This window comes from Penicillium daleae, assembly GCF_028827525.1.
Source record: "Penicillium daleae strain IBT 16125 chromosome Unknown utg000008l_segment0_segment0, whole genome shotgun sequence".
In the NCBI taxonomy this organism is placed as follows: domain Eukaryota; kingdom Fungi; phylum Ascomycota; class Eurotiomycetes; order Eurotiales; family Aspergillaceae; genus Penicillium; species Penicillium daleae.
Window position 1 is genome coordinate 7,425,892 of NW_026623156.1, and position 18,899 is coordinate 7,444,790.

At 50.3% G+C, this 18,899-nt stretch overlaps 6 protein-coding genes across 6 annotated transcripts; 1 reads left to right on the forward strand and 5 right to left on the reverse strand.

Moving 5' to 3' along the window:
• Positions 1 to 527: 527 nt before the first annotated feature.
• Positions 528 to 2,309, reverse strand: N7458_011169 (uncharacterized protein; the record flags this gene model as incomplete). Its single annotated transcript, XM_056914551.1, has 1 exon — positions 528 to 2,309. The coding sequence occupies one exon, from the start codon at positions 2,307 to 2,309 to the stop codon at positions 528 to 530; it is 1,782 nt and encodes a 593-aa protein (XP_056763400.1).
• A 7,826-nt stretch (positions 2,310 to 10,135) lies between these two features.
• On the forward strand, positions 10,136 to 11,290 carry N7458_011170 (uncharacterized protein; the record flags this gene model as incomplete). Its single annotated transcript, XM_056914552.1, has 1 exon — positions 10,136 to 11,290. The coding sequence occupies one exon, from the start codon at positions 10,136 to 10,138 to the stop codon at positions 11,288 to 11,290; it is 1,155 nt and encodes a 384-aa protein (XP_056763401.1).
• Positions 11,291 to 12,161: 871 nt separating this feature from the next.
• Positions 12,162 to 12,729, reverse strand: N7458_011171 (DUF3602 domain-containing protein; the record flags this gene model as incomplete). The annotated part of the gene is made up of 3 exons (XM_056914553.1): positions 12,162 to 12,319; positions 12,403 to 12,615; positions 12,678 to 12,729. 3 exons carry the CDS (start codon positions 12,727 to 12,729, stop codon positions 12,162 to 12,164), a joined length of 423 nt encoding a protein of 140 aa, XP_056763402.1.
• Positions 12,730 to 13,419: 690 nt separating this feature from the next.
• On the reverse strand, positions 13,420 to 16,248 carry N7458_011172 (putative transmembrane glycoprotein; the record flags this gene model as incomplete). Its single annotated transcript, XM_056914554.1, has 1 exon — positions 13,420 to 16,248. The coding sequence occupies one exon, from the start codon at positions 16,246 to 16,248 to the stop codon at positions 13,420 to 13,422; it is 2,829 nt and encodes a 942-aa protein (XP_056763403.1).
• Positions 16,249 to 16,843: 595 nt separating this feature from the next.
• Positions 16,844 to 17,344, reverse strand: N7458_011173 (GNAT family N-acetyltransferase; the record flags this gene model as incomplete). Its single annotated transcript, XM_056914555.1, has 1 exon — positions 16,844 to 17,344. The coding sequence occupies one exon, from the start codon at positions 17,342 to 17,344 to the stop codon at positions 16,844 to 16,846; it is 501 nt and encodes a 166-aa protein (XP_056763404.1).
• A 535-nt stretch (positions 17,345 to 17,879) lies between these two features.
• Positions 17,880 to 18,716, reverse strand: N7458_011174 (GPALPP motifs-containing protein 1; the record flags this gene model as incomplete). Its single annotated transcript, XM_056914556.1, has 1 exon — positions 17,880 to 18,716. The coding sequence occupies one exon, from the start codon at positions 18,714 to 18,716 to the stop codon at positions 17,880 to 17,882; it is 837 nt and encodes a 278-aa protein (XP_056763405.1).
• Between the last annotated feature and the right edge of the window lie 183 nt (positions 18,717 to 18,899).

Here is an 18,899-nt window from a genome sequence, read left to right on the forward strand (position 1 = left end):
CTTCAGCCATCTTCCATACAGCTCAGAATACGCCCCGAGTTCACATAGATAAAAACGGGAGCATCCAGACCCTTGAACAAAAGAGATAGGGCAACAAAAGAAATTACAAAGGAAAAGACACGATCGGGTTTTGAACCCTAGTCGCCCATGAATGAGTGGTGAAATGGTAGGATTTCCCGAATTAGGACATCCCGAAACAGCAGAAAGGCATATATACGTGGATAGGCTGCGGCACATCCTCAAGGCTCCGCCGATCCCTCCGCTACGCTCCACAAATTTGCGGATTTGGAGGGTAAGATGCCCTCCGCAAATCCGCGCGGAGCGGATGAGGATCTAAAGGCACCCTCCACGCGAGGATTTGCGGAGCTCTGCGGAGGCACAAATAGTGCAAACTGGTTTTATGAGTAATACAGTCAGTATTAGTGCTGTACTGGAGTGTCCGTAGACAGATGTCTAACGTACAATTGGTTACAAAACGGTATCCCATACCCTTCATAGTCGTTGAAATTTTTACAGAAAGTTCGATTCTAATACCCCCTCCAGGTGCTTGCCTCTCCCGCCGAATTTTGTATGCAAAAATATCCCGAACTTTCGAGGTTGACGCGAAGCTCGTGGAACTTGCTCGCTTTCGCCTTCCGTTCGAACAAGATGTCAATCTCGAGATAGCTCAAGCCGAAGGTCTCTGGCAATCTCCAGTAGCACCAGACAAGGCATAGAACTGTCGTTCCAGCGAAGAAGAAACACGACTTTCCCTTCCAATTCCACGCCGTGGTGCTTAGCATATGCGGAGTCATCCAGTTGATGAGAATTCCGGCTAAATTATAGGCTGTTCGAGCCAGAACCACTGTTTTGACACGAAGTCGAGTCGATGGGATTTCCGCGACCAGAACATAGCATACGGGTCCGATGGTCATATTGTATACAAATGTTAAAATCAAAAGCAAAGACCCGAGAGTCCAAAGCTGGCCGTGGGATGTTGGAAGAGTGCCGACAATGCCGCCGACCAATAGAATAACCAGTAGGGCTGAAAGGCCGCAGAGATACAGCCTCCGACGTCCGAAACGTGACAGGAGTGACCAGGAGATAATAGCGCCAACTATGGCTAATCCGTAGGTGCCGACGGAAAGGCTGAAGGCGTTGTCGACACTGAACCCAGCCTGATGGTAAAATGTTGGAGCCCAGCCCATCAAGCTGGTTCCGCATACCTGCTGCGTGATCCAAACCATACTGGCAATCTCGGTTCGTCGGCGATCGACCCCCTTGAAGGCGTTTAAGTATGATATGCCTCCGTCGCCTTCTTTTAAGTACTTTTCAATCTCGTTAGTACGCTCTATCATAGCCATTGTCTGGTCGATGTTGACCTTGCCCTTCCTGGTCAACCTCGTCAAAGACCTTTCGGCATCACGTTGTCGCCTGTGGCGGATAAGCCACCATGGGGATTCCGGGGCGAACATGACCGCGACCAGAATGGGGAGACAAATCACCCACTGAAGTGCAAAGGGGATCCGATATGACCACTGGGACGTGTTGTCGACGAACTTCCTGAGTATTCCTGTAGCCAAAAACTGGCCAAGAATCCAGCAAAGATTGACATTGCTAAGCAGGTAGGCACGTAATGCTATAGGCATCACTTCCGCTGCGTATGTGGTCGATAATGTTTGAAAAACGCCCCATGGGATCCCACATATGATTTGTGCTGCCAGCAACATCCGTATATTCACCGCAAAAAATGCCAACAAAATACTCAGCAACAGGAAAGTCAACGCGGAGACTATGGTCCAGCGATAACCGATCCGATCGGCGAAATAGCCATTTGCAAGTAGCCCGACTATCTCGCCGGCCTCTGCTGCAGTTGATAAGGCAAATTGCCACGTTGAAGAGATTTGATACCCGGAGTCAGGTGTTGGTGTTCCATATCTTTGCTGGAATGCAGGGAAAGCGAAGAGGTTGAAAATAAGAAGTGTATCAAATCCTTCCATTATTATGGTGGAAGACAAGATAACCGACCAGGCTATAGCCTTGGGGTACAAGCGACACCCGCGAAGGAAGGTCAGTTTCTGTTCTGCCCGAGTGGCTTCCCTAGCTGGAAGGTCGAGTGGCCGCAATTCAGGCAATGCCGTCGCGAGCTGTTCGGTGAGGACGGCGGTATCGGTTCGACCGAGTGTCGCGCTGTTGGTGCTAGTTTGCTCCGTGCGCGAATAGGATGGAAACAATGTCGTCCCGCAGAGGGACTCGTTTCCTTGAGCCAAATTTGCAATACGTTCCAGATTGTAAGAGGGATTCACCTCCGAGTCTTTGGATGTCGGCATCATATCTTTCGATGTAACGACGAGTCAAGTTATCCTTGAGGCCAATCGTCGTCGGAGTTGCTCGATTGACCTTCCTGCTTTATTTTCAGGTCAAGTAACATTTGAGCCCCGAATCACTGATAGATAGGGGTAGCAGGCTTGGTGCTTAAGACATCTCAGGCGAATGTGTTGCTGTATTGCACCGTCACCTGAAGATTTGTCGCCACGCCAAGACACAAACGCAACAACTCCCAGCCCGACAACCTCGTACTGTGCAAGCCACACACCTGTCAATTCGATATATCATTCGGGACGTGGCTTGCCTCTCGAACGCCACCAGACGCACAGCCTTTGGTGTCTTAAAAGATGGGTTATACCATCGGTGGAGTCCTAGTCCCGGGATGGTCTAGACGTTGAGGAAAACCTTAATAATGGTTGCGAACCACGGCAGGACCTGAGATTGAACATGAGATCACACACTCTCTTCCTTGAATCCAATCTCGGCCAAGCCATCATTGATACTGTAACTGTGCCCTTTTTTGGGGTCGCCCCACTACCCTTCCGGGTTCGTCGGACAACCCTGGGCTGGCTCTCACCCGCACATTAACCGATCTAGCGGCTCGCACTTCCAGTAGTAGAGGGAATATTACGATAAACGCTTGCAAACTGCCGGTGGTTCCTGCAGATATCTTTGATCGTCCGTTCGTTACTCCGACTATGTCAACCTTTTGAGACGTGTGTAGTGACTGGCTTTGTATGATATTACGAATCAAATGTAGCCTTGTGAGGGGAGTAGTCTCAATGTCATGTTGAGCATACGATTCTACCCAGTCTCGAGACAGTGGTTCTGCAGGACCATGGATGCCAGGGCATGGAGGATGGGCATAGAGGCGCACTGAGATCGGAGTGTATAGGAGTTTCGCGTAATATACAGTATGAGAGGTAATGCAATCGTTCTTGAACTAGAAGGGCTCCATTCTTAGAAAGGGAATATTTACGGCTTAGCCAAGTACGAAGTAGGGCAGTTCCGGGTACAAAGCCGACAAAGAAAGCGTGAGCGTCCATGGGGAATCTGATTTCGACATCGACTGTACATCCTACGTGCATTCGGTTCATGTTCCATGCCGAAAGTGCAGCTCGTGTCTGCAAGCAGGTTCAGCTGAGGGCGATTCGGTGTGAAGCCCACTCGAATCTATATTGTCCCGGTCATGTTAAATAGCCTTGGGGAGTTGTGCGTTACAATCCCCAAGAATCATGTTTGATCTGAATCTGACCCTACAATGTATTCCTCGCTCCTCTACATTTGCTCCTTCTTACCTAGTTGGCGGACTCTTGTCCATGGTACACACCCTTACACAAGATCTCCGGGGAGCAATTAAGTATCCGCCCCCCTTCCAGGGCAGTGCCTCTCTCGGTTCTCCTTGTGCAACTGAACCGAGAGAAATGCGCTTGTCAGCACCGAAGAATCCCAGTCCCTCTCCTTGTGGTGATTTGAGTCGGAATAGCGGAGGGCTTCGTTACAGGGAAGTCAAGGTATCCGGAAAATATACCGAGATCCGAAGAACGACGCACACATGAAAAGGATTATGTCCAAGCAGAAAACGCAGACTTTATAACAGATTAACTTTCCACGTCGGCAGATAAGAAAGTTAAGTTCCAAATGTCTCAACAGAGATGGATGTTAAGTCCGTCATCTGAATCCAAGAAACCAAAATAAATATTATCCTGTACATCATTCTCGCTATCGAAACCTACCACTATCTGAAATCTGCGCTATGAACACTACCCAGTACGCGTGCTTACTAGAAGAACAATACCTCCAGTTCCATATCGATGATATAACTAATAGTTCTACAGTAACTTATCGGAAGTGGTTTGCGGTGAGTAATAGCTTTTTAGTCACAATTCCATCAAACTCCAAAAGCCGACTGGTGGGACGGAAAAGATTATGTCCCTACTTGATAACTTCTGTTGGACGCCCGACATTTTGTTCTCTTCAAAGTACTGCCCGGGATCGTGCAACGGACCAGCGTACGTGGCCCAATCGATTCTTTTGTGGTCATCGCCTGATCAGAGTTGGCTGAGACCTGGGCGCATATTACTGCCTTGAAGTGTGCTGATGCTTTCTTGCCCTCTTCAAATACTATTGCCAACTTTGAATGGCTTTGCAATCGTGCCTCTCGCGGAATGCCACAGCATAACGAATACTACGCAGTTTTTGCTGGGCGTGTGGATGAACCTACAATATTTTCGTCATGGTAATATGCTGTCTGAGATCACAGGTATGATCGGTCCTAACCGAAGTGGCAGGGGAGATGCACACCCTTGAGTGACTGGTTGTACCTTATCGCATGGTGCCTTTGACACCCTCGAAGACGCCCGCGCCTACATGAAGAGGATGGGTGCAACCCAAGCTAAAGAGGTAATGAAGGTCGACGTGGGACAAACAGCACCGTTGAACGGAAATGGATTCTATGCGGTTGCTAATGGGGTAAACCCTGGTATCTATGATTTGTACCGGTAGGCACTGTAGCTGTCTGCTACGGAGAGCATGATAGCTAGCTTGAGAATACTAGCGGTAGATGCGGTGCTGAGAAAGAAGTTAAAAAGGAGGCTGGTTCTTGTTACAAGAAGTTTAGAACGAGGGCCTAAGCTAAAGCTTTCATCGAAGATTGGAAGAAATCTTATGCTGGTATTTAGCGGGAAATAATACAGGAACTATTAGACCAGGGCTTCAGACCTCGTGATATTGAAGCTTTGAGAACCGGCCGTATAAAGTGGATCATTAAATAGTTTATAAGCCGGGCAAATGTACTAAGATAGGCGAACTTACGGACAAGGCCAAGCAGCTTTCGCTGTAACACCTAAAACAGAAGAATTAACGTTTAAACTAATATTAAAGTTCGAATTTAACATCAACTGAAGCCTCTAGTTGCTCTTCATAATAAAAAGAAAAAAAATGAATGAAAAATGGTTATTCTTCTCTCTTCTGACAAGAATTCTAAGGTAGTACGCTCCGAGTTCGCGTGATGCTAGTGATACTATTGTTGAAACAAAGGGTACTATATGATAGTAATAGCAGCGTAGGATCACTAATATAACCGGCATTAGCAGCATCATAATCCATAACCTGATAGATAGGACTCCGTCACTATTTATTTAGACGGCAGACCTAAATGATATTTCAGCCTAATTCTTCATTCAAAGATCTCTTTCCCGAGCCTAATATGGATTGTTTTATTGTCAGGACTGCCGTACTCGCACGGCAGATCCTTGTAAGAATAGAGAACTAGAGTGGAGGAATCCCTAGAGGGTGGTTTTTGATTGAGACTAAACGCTAAGAAGCCAAGCTCTACTGACAATGTGCGGGTATACCGTGTACCTAGATGGCGTGATGTGATCTGGCAGCCCATTCCGTGAACGTGAACTTGGTAGGGTCAGGCAACCTCCGGGCTATCTGTGCAGGCTTCTGGTAGACGTTTGGCAGAAGGCCGTAATATATGTGTTAGTCACCCTAGGGCCTGCTACGGCGGTGATAAGCACCTCCCAAGGAGAACTTACTTCGCTGAACCATGACCATCATAAGAGAGGGTGATCTGGGGCTGGAACGGCGATAATGGATAACCACTTCTACTTCAGTCTATACGGTTAAATTTGGAGTATGTCAACATAAAGTTTTCAGTTAGAGGTCTCGTAGCTTTGAATGTTAGATCTACCTGAGTCGTGACACTTGTTCCTGGCTACAGTCCCGGCATGAGATAGAATCGATAGTTGCGACAGGTACGGACGTGAAAAATTGTCTATGGCACCTCAGAAGCGGAAAATCAAAATCTGGTGGACCCTATAGTAGAACCTTGTCGATGGACGACCGTATAGAAGGCTCGTGCCTAGGGATCGCTACCAATACAAATCCATACTATTCTTTAGTATTTGTATTCGTATCTGGATCTGTAATATGTAATCTCTACGTATCCTGTGTGTGAGAGAGAGAAGAATATTGCTTCTATAGAAGCTTCTAAATTTATCTCGAAGGAAAGGGCAGGGAGAGAGGCGGTGTCATTATCCTATACGAGAGCTCGTACGCTTTACAGACTAGAGCAATCCAAGGAAGGCCAAAGACGACAAGCTAAGCCTAAATCCTACCTAAAGAAAAATGGGATATAGGGGTCTGGGTTCTAGAAGTAGCAGCTTCTGAAGCACGTCAACCGGGCATGTTCTATCTCCTGTCTTTGTAAGAATAGTCTTTATACACTACAAACGAAGAGATCAAGATACTGGGGGAACTAAACTATATCGGGTGTGTTTCACTTCCCTACTTTACTCGACATTGATTAGCCTCATGAACTATAGAACTTTTCAGGAGCAATAAGAGCAGCATAAAGTGTTGGTATCCCTATAGACGCTGGGATGACTTACTGTACAAAGCTTTGGCGCCGGACCTTAGATCGAACCAATGAACACAAAATGTGGAGTAAGATTGACAGTACTAAGTATAGCCACATATCCTTCACTGGCAGGATGCCAATAGCGCTGTGTTTGAAAATCTTACTATGTAGTGAATCCAAGACTATTGGAGTTTGGCTATACTACTTTTGTCTCCGAGGTGTCTTTTGAGTCTCATGGATAGTCTTGACCTATCCTGTCGCTTTCGTTTTTCCCACCCTTGGTTCTTTGGCTCTTTGGCCGCCAGTTGGTTATAATCCCCTGGCTGGCCAGCTTTCGTTCTTCGCTATCTTCGCATCTACCTCAACACATATATTCATCTTCTCTATCTACTCCTTTCTCTCCTGCTTTGTGTAGGCTTCTAGTGCCGAGTTCAGCAAACCCTGAACCCACAATCCCAGCGCCAAAAGGATAGCCTTGTCTAGTTCAAAGATTCTGTTTCTTACCCCTGGTCATTAGGACCCCGTTGCAAACCATCAATCTTGGAGTAAGCTTTAAACTTGCAGGAAAAGATACTAATAATCCACTACTAACTAACTAAGCGCTCATTGAGCACCCATGATGAGTCGCTTATCGATCTAATGACCACCTACACAGACTAGATCACTAAGCATAAGCCCCTATCAATATTTATTTAGTGAGCCTGCACCTGAGCCCTCATTAAAGCGGTGGCAGCACAGGGCAGAGAAATCCTGTGTACATGTGGGTGTCCACCTAAATCAGCGGCCAAACCGCTCGGTACTCGGAGAGTTGATCCCAAAAGTCTCCGACACTTCACGTCGTATCTACTATGGATCCTACGATGCTGAAAAAAGCGGAAAATCAATGTAGTACAGCCGCTTCCTGCCCTTCTGGCCTTGCAGCGATATGATCACCATTTTGGATGAGATGATCAAAAAATCATGATAGTGAGATCTAAGACAAAATAGTGGGTGGAGAACGATCGGATCTGAATCGAATCCGGAGGCTGGTCAGCAGGGGATGGTTTCTAGCCGCCAAGGGGGGGAATTCCGAGCGAGCGGAGAAATGTCATGTGAGTCTCACTGTTACAAATGAGGTTGAGGTCAGGTACAATATACTGGCTAGGCCTGGCTAAGTGTAGCGAGCCTGTTGCGAATAGGGCTAACGGGCGAGAGATCCGAGGATGGTGTGGCGCATGCCACGACGCTGCCAAGCGTTCTGATAGCCTTAGCGAGTATGTCGCTGGCAGCGACTCGGTGCAGCGTACTTCCTTGTACTCCCTGCTCCCTATTTCGATCTTTATGCTTAGATTGATTCGTAATGTTTGTTATTCGACCCCGGTCGCGTGGCGCCTAGACTGGGGTGTGATTGCTCGAGGATTAAGTCTGTGTAGTATTTGCAAGATGTCCTCGGCCGTAAGGTTCGGAAACCGAGTGGACAGAGAGTGGTGGATAGACTCATCAGTCAGAAAGGTAGCTGGATTAGAAATTATTCGGGAATCGGAAGCAAAAGAAGTTATAGTTGGATTCATAGATATGGCCGTGATTCCGGTTTCTTATAGTTGAATCAAATACATATTTGCATTGGAGATACATTTTTTATGTAAGGATTGTGTTCTATAGTCTTGATTTGCAGGTATAAAGCACAGGGTAATCACTATGAATACTGTAGATAGAATAGAATTGACGGTGTATTTGACGGGCTGAGAACCAGACTTATTTCCCTCGCTAGTCAGTTCGCAGTCACCGCTATCTTCCACCACTAGACGCCTGAATAGTGGAATCTCTACGAGGAAGTACAAAATAGTAGCTAATAGGCCACCCACCTCGGAATTCGCGGTTTGCGCTTCTTGCAACATCCGAACACAACCAGTCAAGTCGCCAAGTCTTAAAACCCCCTCGTTTGCCCTGATCGGGAAAACGCATACTCGTCTTGCTTTGCGGCCCCTTCGCACTCTCCACCAATCATCATGGCCCGAGAGCTACAATCAGCAACTGATGGCGGTTAGAGGCTGGTCCCACTCGCGCTAGGAGTCAATCGGGTAAGGCGCACCATGATTTTGTTTCCATTCTATTTGGTCCCCCGGGAATTGGGTGGACTCTCATGTGCCGCGTGTTGCTTGTCAGGTATGCTGCATAGAACAGTCACAAGGAGAGGCAATGTATCCAAGTTTAGCTGGATCATAAAGCAGCGTCCTCCCATCGCATGAATTATAGCACAGGGAGCACTTTCCATTCAAAGTACGGAGTACAGTAATACTGTCTACCGCGGCTCCAGAGCGTTCAAAATACAAATTCAGCCAGTTCCAATGCGACCCGCCAAAAGTGGGCCCCAATGATCATCCTCCGGTCTCATTCTCTGATTCTACTGGCCTCAGTGGACTAGCACATCCTGCACTAATGGTTCATAATTATGTCATTATGGATCGCTAGCTCGGATAGACCTGCACCTGCATTTACCGATTTGGGCCATCTACTGTCTGTCTCTGGCCATTCGTGGTTGCTTTGCTTGCGAGTATGGAATTATTAATTTTTACGCATACAGTAAATGGTTGTACAAGGTTGATATCCTTTTTCCTGTCTTAGTTGTAGTAACCCTTTCAACCATGCACTACTCCTCCCTTCTCCTGTATGCCACAGCCTATAGCTGCAGGGCAACCGACGATTAGTCCATCGAGTTCTTGTATCCTCAGCAAGCAAATGCCCCACTGGCCACCAGGGGGGGCTTGCCCCGGGGGGCCGTATACGAAGATGATCTTTTTTTTTCCATTTTCCTTTCGTGGTTGATCGCGATTTCTTGATTATTGTTGATTGTTTATTATAAGCAGTTTGTCGATTCATTCTTTTATCGAAGAATTCTCAACACTCCTTTCCATCCATTTCTTCTATAGATCCAACCAGCTGGCGAGAGGCTAAAACCAGACCTTGGGACCCTCGCGACAAACCTAAAGACTTTAAAGTCTATAGCTACCCACTTGATCTTCCTTGTGATCTGGGCAAAATCCCTACTCGGTCTCCGGTCCGATCTCTCGAAGCGTCGGTCTGAAACGTCCGCCCCTCTTTCGTCTTCTCCCGCCTTTCCTCCGCTCTTGTCCATATCCATGCTATCCTGGCCAAATAAGCGATCCCGACAGGGTAGCCTGCAGCGTGAATTCCAGGTACGTGTCATTCTCGCTTGGTTCGTCCAAGATGCAATGGAACCAAAACGCAAATAAAGAAGCCCCTCCACCTCCCGAAGTGGAAATACCCCTCAACTCTCTCAACCTCGGAATGTCCAGATAGGCAAGAAGAGAGAGATGGTCCCGTGTGGTTCCGTGGCGCGCATAGCTCCCTGCAGAGCCCCTCCTCTTTTAGAGCCCTTCACGAGACGTGATTCCTAGTCTTCCTGCTAACACCCGCTTCTAGTACTCTCAAGCGAGCTGCCCGTATTGCGCGGACTACAAGATGCTCAGTCGGTATCCGCTGGGCCCTCGCCTGACGCGGTTGGATACCAAGTTTCATTCGACCTCGTCAGTTTCTAGCGCTTCGTCAATGGCCATGTCTGACGTCTCTATCTCCCCTCCAGCACCTTCAGCGATGACTGACCTGGTGTCCACGTCGGATCAACCGGCTCCCAAAGAGGAGAGCCCGTCGCTGAATGCAACGGCTCTGTTTCCTCCCAAAATGGAGGATTCGCTGCATTTGCAGGATCTGGAGTTGATGATGCATTGGTGTACGACGACATATCGCTCTATGGCCCGCCATCCGGCTGCCGAGGGGCTGTGGCAGGTGGCCATTCCTCAATTATCATTACGGTTTCCTGCCCTGCGACATGGGCTATTAGCTCTGTCGGCCCTGCAACTGGCTCAGGATACTTCAAATCCGGAGCAGAAATGGCAATATCTAGTTTCGGCACGCAAGCACCAAAATCATGCTCTAACGGGGATTCAATTCGATGACGTCGATGAGTTTACCACGTCGCAATGTAACGCGTCGTTTGCGCTGTGTTGCGTGTTGCTGGTCTTTCCCTTTGCATACTGTCTGGTTGATGACTCCGACGCGGAGGACGAGGAGGAACGGCCCGAGGTGCTGGATGAATTTCTGGAAGTCTTTGAACTCACACGGTGGCTCGTGGGTGCGATGATACTCACGATGGACCGAGTTGCCAACGGCGAATTATACCCGCTCGTACGACCGGATCCAACCCGGCCTACGATGCCGGACATGTCTCAATTGGTCATTCTGGCGCTGAGGAGGCACAATGCCGTGGAAGCGGAGCGAGATCCATCCCATGAGGAAGATGTATATGACCAGGTACTCGGGCATCTGCGCCATTGCTTGGAACAACTCATGGGCGGAGGCGAACCCACGGATTTCGCGTTTTGCTGGGCATATCGCATCCCCGTGCGATTCCAAGATTTGATTCGCGAGCGGCAGCCATTTGCTTTGGTAGTGCTGGCCCACTACGCCGTGGTCCTGCATCATTTGCACGAGTCTTGGTGGATGGGGAGTTGGGGGACTCGCATCCTGAATGAGATTGTCGACTACCTGGACCCGGAGTGGCGGGAGCTGATCAGCTGGCCTATCGATGCGACGGGTTGCCTTGTGCCGGAGGACTGAGGGAGCCGCGTCGAAAATATCGCGGACACAGTCCAGGGGCGCCCAATTTTCAGGGTTTCGCGAGAGTGTGGTTCCCTTGGGAGACAGATACCGGAGAGCCCGAGAAGAGGTGTATCCCGATGGCCAGGTCAAGACCCCATTCGATCCGTCAACGGTAGTGAATATGGGGATTCTTTGGGAGGAAAGGAAACACGGAGTAATAATAGGCTGCGACCAATGCTGGGTAGCTCTTGCATTAACATTTGCATTCGCACCCAACAAGCAAAAACAGGGCTTGTGACCATTGTCTATAACGAATCATGAGAGCGTGTCATTAAAATAGAATAATTCCGCTATCGACAGAAGGGGGGAGAGTCTGGCTTCCTCTGCACCGAAGTGCTGTGCACCATGGGAATAGAACTGAAAATTGAAGCCCCCCAGAAATTCTTAAAGCAAAACAAGTAAAGACCCAGCGCCTGGAACCCCAAATAAACCCCCGATAACACCAAGCGCCAGTCCTTAATGGACGATACCTCAGACTTGTGGCCCCCAGCCGCCTGTGCGGGAGTCTAGCAAGGCCGTGCGTGCAGTAGCGCCAGAGAAGAAGATAGGCCGAACCAGGAGCGAGAGATAAGAAAGAATTGAAACGTGAAAAAGCAAAGAGCTCCGGATGATAAGATAACCACCTCCTGCCCCTCGTGAAAGAAAGTCTTTTGCAACTTTATCGACGGCACATGGTCTTACCGCAATGTTTGAGACCATCGGACACACTTGAAGGTATTCGGTTGACGAACGGCGCTCGGGGAGTCAAGTCGCATGAATGAGTTTGTGACCCGATCAGTATGTGTCTTGCGGAGGATCGGATGTCACTGTCGCTGATGAAGGATCCTTTCTAGGACGATGGCGAATCCCGGCGCATCTCTTGTCGCTTGTGCTCGATCTCCTTGATGCGATCCTTGGACTGCGTGCGCACCCGAATCAACTCGGCCTCCTCCTTACGAGCGTGTTCTTCCTCCTCCGGCGTGGGGATGTAGGCATTGGCGGCGCCACCTATAATTTTTAACCGAGTCAGCGACCTCACTCTTTGTACCGCACTTCTGTCTTCTCCCACGTTGGGGATATTCATCGCATACCTCGGCCCGTATGGTGGGGGTACTGCTCCCCCCGCAGCGGTGGCGACTCGACATCTTGACTCTCGCGCGCGATCTCCGGACGCTCTGGGTCATTCTGGACCATATTCCCTGATCCTCCACGGCCAGTGGTATAGATCTCTTGCTTGATTGTCGGCGTGACGAGGTCCTTGGGTGTCGTGGGTGTTGTGGATTTCTGTTGAGGGGCGATGTTGCCTGCATTGAGAAGAAGTGGTCGTCAGCAGCCTGGCATAAAGAAGGGTTAGGGGACGTCGTACCGGCGCCTCCCCGGCCGTACGAGATATTTCGGTGGAGATTGGGACCACTCATTGTGAGGGTGGATGTGATTTGGAGATGTTGGGCTCGTTGAGAGGTGCGGGAGCCTTTTTCGATGTGAAGCGGGGAGTGCGGCAGATTCTGTTGCCGCTTGGCAGTCACGCGGTCTCGTTGAGATTTCAAGGACGGGAAGTGATGGACAGTCGAGCTGTTTATCTGAGGAAGGAAGATCTGGAGAAATACACGAGGATGATTGTCAGGGGAAAGAAAGTTTGTCTCCTTTATTTTTCGGTCTTGCTCACTTTCTTTCGGTCTTCTCGTGGGGGGACCTGAAATCTTTTCCGCGCCAAGCAGGATGAGGTCATGGGACCGCCCGCTTTGGGAATCTCCGTCCTGCTGGACGAACGACTAGTCCATCATGGACAGTTGGAGATACAGCTCCACCGCAAGAGGAATCAGAAGAAGTGAAATTCCCAATCATTCGGTGGATCCTACACAATGAGCGACTTCCAGCGAGCGAAGGAACTCCACACTCAAAGACCAGCATCCTTGCATCAAATCCCGGATTGTTTATGGATGAGCAATATTGATCGATTGAGCTATCTAAACTAAGAATGCAACGCCACAAACGACACGCAGAAAGATACAGACAAGAGATAGACACAAGCCAATGGATATCATATTCGCCATGCCCCGAACTCCAATGAAAGCCAAAGCAGATTCAAATCAAAACGGACCAACCACTTAGACAAATGCTAGCTCACCACTACTCGCAACCGGAAGTCCTCGAGAACTGCCACTCTTGATAGGAGGCGGGGGCTCAAGGCCCATATTCCACGATTGATTCTTCCTAACAGCGGCAACTTTGTGCGGACTGGCTTTGCGAGACAGATGCTCTTCGAGGTCGGACACGATCGACGAACTCTGGGGAATGCCCGACCCGGCGTCAGCCCGTAGTTGTTGCGGTGGTTTAGGGTGAGACCCTGATCCAAGGCGGCGGGCACTGCTGAGACTATTCTCACTCCAAAAGCGTGGAAGTGGAGAGATGACACCGCGGTAGTCCTGTGCCAGACTCAGTTGGCTCTGGCTTTTGCCGCCACCCTCGACGAGAGGGAACAGGCCCGGTGGTGGCTGGAGAGGCTGGTATTGGGATATCCGGCTTTCCTCGCCGTACTCGGACATAGACATGGCCGTGGAATAAGGACGGCCTTGGATGGATTGGCGGTATTCGTCGCTGAAGGTAGAGACGGAGACTGTATCAGCACGGCTACGCAGACTGCGAGCGCGTTCGAGAGCTCGGAGTCCGGAAGATGCGCAGCGGCTGATCTGAGCAGAGAAGAGTGGGTTGGACGAGTTGCGGTGCTTGGCCCGGCTGTGGACAAATGCCTCGAGGGAATCAGCCTCGGAGATGGTCGATTCATCTGGCTCCACGGCCCTTAGTGTGACGCGCTTGGCGTTCTCGGGAATACTCTCGGCGATGCTGTGTCTGGCACGGGCAGCGGCGGGAGGAGGTCGAGGGAACAAGGGGGTCATATTTCCCAGGCTACTGTCATCGCTCATAAATGAAGCTTTCGTGTTTTGCCACGACATACGCACAATACCGTGTCCTGGAGGTCCAAAGCCACCAGCACCATGTCCGGCACCACTCATTCTCACGGGCAGACCAGAGGCGACAGTTGAGATTCCACTCGAACGCTTCGAGTATCTTTTTGAGCGGGATGACTGGATCGATTCACGCTTCATGGCTCGTGGTTGAATAGGTTTCAGCGGCTCTCGACGGGAACGGTTGCTAGTCGGACGTCGTACACCGGGGCTGGCAGAGATTGACAGGCGCTGGTTCTGCTTTCTGGTGGGCGACATTTCCAGCGGCTTGTTTTCTTCGATGATAGAGTCTCGCAAGGGCACGAATGCTCTGCGCCTAGGTGAACGAGGTGGCGGGCTAGGCCCTGGGATCGCCATCATGCTGTCTTCCGGTTTGTCAAACGATGCCACGTTCCAGGCAGGACCGAGTTCGAGCTTGGGGAGGTCAGATGCAGGCGAAAGTGGACTCATCCAGTCATCGGAGTTATCATCCTGTGATGGTCTTCTAGTAGCACCCGGTTGGCAATTGGGGAGCTCTGGCCGTGCCGGGCGTGGCGGAGGAACCTTGGTTTCTGATGGCTCTTGTCCGTCCTCCGCCGTCGCTGACTTGCTCCTACGACGCCAGCAGCAGAAGAGGATGATACTGCTAAGAATAACAGCCACCGGGATGATCACGGAAATTGCGATGATTCCAGCCTTTTGGTGTGAAGGGCTAGTAGAGTCCGATGAATCAGAGCCACCTGAGTGAGGCTTTGACGGCTCGAGAACATCAATTTCAAAGTCCTGTCGATTCTCAATTGATCCTTGGGATGCTTTCAAATGAATGGTAAATGTCTCTGGTTGAATGTCCGAAGGAACGTGCCCATGGAGCGTCTTGTTTGCAGAATTATAGCTAAGCCATGGAAAATCATCGCCTAGATCGACGTCAAGTTGCACCGAATCATCGGTCAGGATGGATTGATTGAAGACGAAAGAAAAGTCCTCGCCGATGGTTGCTTCGCAGCCTTGAACGGTTTCCAGGAAAAGCTCCAGAAATCCCAAGCGAACCATAAGCTTCGCCTGATCCTGATAGGTGTCCGTGACGGTGATCGTGATGTTCTGATTAACAGCAGTCTTTGGCGGAGTGCCAATCAGGGAGATTGAATTCTTGTCGAGACTCAGCCAATCTGGAAGCTCCGCGTCAATCGAGATCAAGTCCTTGCTCGAGATCGGCGAGCTGTCCAAGGTAATAAAGCTCTCAAAGCCAGGGCTATTAAAGGTTTCGCCTCTTGTGAGGTTGAAAGTTTGGACGGTCTCGTTGAATGCTAGGATGTGCGGTCCGATGGCGAGCTGAAAGGTCTGGTTCACGGCGCTGAAGCCTGCCACGTCAGAGGCAACCAGTTGAAAAGTAAACTCCTGGGAACCAGATCCGGGGAAGGCTGGCGTGTTTCCAGCGAACTTGAGCGTATTCGGGTCAAACCCGATCCACGAAGGCAGGGGAGCGTTGTTGGGCGATGTTCCGTAGTAGATAGTCGACGGGTGGGTGTTGTGGAAGGTGCTCGGGTCGAACTCAATGGAGACCGGCTCACCAGGATGAACGTATAGCGTCGCGGGATATGAAACAGGCCCTATTGTCTGCAGTTGTGATACAAGAGAAGTACCTACTGTCGGACCTTGGTCTGATGTGACTACCAAAGTTACATCCATCCTAGCAGAGTCTGATTCACTTGACGCGACAAGTTTGAACGTCTTCGGGCCGCTGTCCTGCGAATCCGGCGTTCCTGAGAGGGTACGGCTGGCACTGTCGAGTTCGAGCCATGACGGTGCATTTTTGAGCGAATACTTCGTATTCGAATCGGTGTTGACAAAGGTGCTGTCGGCAAACACGAATCTAAAAGGTTGAGAGACTCGAGCGACGGGTGGTAGTTGTGCATTGACGGGGTAATTGGCGGCCAAAGCTGCAGCATGCACTAACGCTGCAAACCCCAGCGTGATGACAAGAAAAAGGGCCATCGCTGGTCGACTCAATCCGGATCACGTCCGGAGACTGTATCTTGTGAAGAACACAGCTAGCACGACCAGGTTGGATCAGGATGGGAGACAGCGCACTACAGAACCTCAACTAGACAGTTGGAGATCTGGAGAATACGGCCAGAGTGAATTGTAGGAGAGAGAAAGACCAAGATGAGGAGGTGGCTCGTCCATGATCTCCTCCAAGGACTCCGCTCCCTGGCACTCGTGCCAAAGGGACAAGGAGTCATTCAGGGCGTGCCCCGTCGTAAAGCCATGCCTGGATATGCTGAACATCACTGAAGTATGTAGCAGAGTGACAGCCGAGAATGAGAGCGAGGGCGCGCGTCGGGGCTCAGATCGAAGCTCACGTTTTGCCGGAGCTTGGGCCTAAGCAAGGGATATCCATGCTCCTTCGGCGACCAAGGAGCATTGACTATGCCCAACCACATCGATGCTTTCTGGCCCCTCGTAGCATTTCAAGGGGAGTGATCCAATTAAATTGGAAGGGAACGTCCCTTTGGGGAAGGGAAGAAAAGGCCGGCCCCATACATACTAGTACGAGGCCGTCGGATAGCCGCAGGTGGCTTCTCTTGCTTCACCCGGCACGTTCTAAATCAAGGACCATTCTGATGCCCGTTCGTCCAGGGGCATAGTAATCAGGGATCACTTCACGCTCCTCGAATCCACATCTGCGATACAGGGCCCGCGCTGGCTCCCTGGCCTGGTCAACCCATAGCTGGATATACTGGCAGCCCTCCTTTCGCAGGCGCTCTTGAATGTAGGACATGAGCTGTTGACCGACACCTTGGCGGCGATAAGTCTCGATCACGCAGACCTTGTGCAAGAGGGCGACGCCCTTTTGGCGCACGTACACTGCATAGGCCACGAGATCGGTTCCTGTGGTATCCTCGTTGACGCGGGTCGAATATAGAACTCGGGTGTTGGGCTTTTTCCTCCATAGTTCCTCCCCGAATGCGAATGCCTCATTGGTTGGAAATGTCTTTTTCTCGACGCGTGAAATCTGGGCGAGAATCTCTAGTGCTTCGTTCCTCTTCAAGGAATGAATGTCCGAATGGGCTACCAGTGTGGGGGACATTCTTGTCTGTTCCACGCGCCGTGATCACGAATGTGATCCCAGGTTTTCGGGGATTGATCCAAACTGGTTTTGCTTGTAACCCCAAGCTTTTTGACCCTACCAGTATTCTCAATTTGAGCGAGGGCTTGGAACCTTGAATCGGAGGTGGAGGAGATCTGATTGACAAGGTTTGTTCGCGGAGATAAGATCAGTTGGGCCATAGATTTCAGGCATCAACTAAGAATCCTCTGCCAGCGACGGAGAGCCCACTAAGAGTAGGCTCCTACTGTTCGATGGGGAAGGTGGCTGGGCGCTAGAAGAATCACGCGTTCAGGCGGCAACTGATATTGTCCTCACTTCGGTCGCCTAGGGTGGACTCTCATAGTTCTTGATTTACTCGCATAATTTGAAAAATTTCGGGGCATTTAATTTCTGAACCGCATGAATCCTCACAAGGAGAACTTGATTCAGAAGTCATATTATACGTTCAAATATCCCGGTAACTCGTCCAGTCACACGTAGCTTTTTCTTCAATACAATGGCCCACCAAAGTGCATTAGAGATAGCTTCCTTTCGAGAAACGCGACCCGTAATCACTGGCTTTGCTGACCATTTCCCGCCGTTGCGCACTTGTAATCTTTGACCCAACTGCCATATCCTTCTCTCGGTCAAATGCACGCGCACTCGGATCATCCTCTTCCTCCTTCCGAGCAGGTCGCTCTTTCTCAAGGCGTGTGTTCTTCCCCGATTGCTCCTGGATGATCTTGATTAGTACATGGAAGTTTGAAGACGGTCCACTCGCACTCTCCCCTGGTATAGTCGGGCATACATTGAACTTCTTAATCTTTTCTTCCATTTCCTTGTTCCGGGCCACATCCTTTGTGCTCGAAGGGCGTTGCTCTGTGCGGTTTGGAGCGGCACCAACGCCCATCACTTCGTCCTGTAGTCGGCGCATCCTCTCCTCTGGGGTCTCAACCCATGTAGCATCCACCTGTTTCGATCCGGGTGCTCGCGCAGACTTTCCAGTCTGGAACTTCCGATTCCGAAGTTGGGTCGGATCGATTTTTGAGGCCCAGTCGCTCGAGCTGGGTGGTTGTAGCATCCATTGGTCCCGCTGACTCTCTTTCTTGTGAGCTTCTGATACTTGGGGGGTAGATTGAACGGGTGTTTGTTGAGTGGGCTTTGCACCACCGAGCGATGGTGGGAGACCGGGTCCGAAGTCGTCGTCGTCGTCGCTGTCGCTGTCGCTGTCGGAATGGGAGTCCTCGTTACTGCCCCCGTTGGCATCTGAGGGTTGCGGCGGGGGCATGGATGGGCCAATTACCCTTTTCTTGGATGATGGCTCATCGCCATCGGCCTCGGCCTCGAGCTTGCGTTTCTCGGCGGGTTCCATTGTGGTGCGATGGAGGGAGGATGTTTCAGGGAGGAAGGTCGGCAGAAAAGAAGAGCGCGATAAGATATGCTCGTTGTCGATACGGGGTTGATGTCATTGCGCCTGACCGCCTGCCCGACATGGTTATCGCAAGCAATCTATGCATAGCTTTATGCAGACTACCACGGAGATTTGACTGTTCTT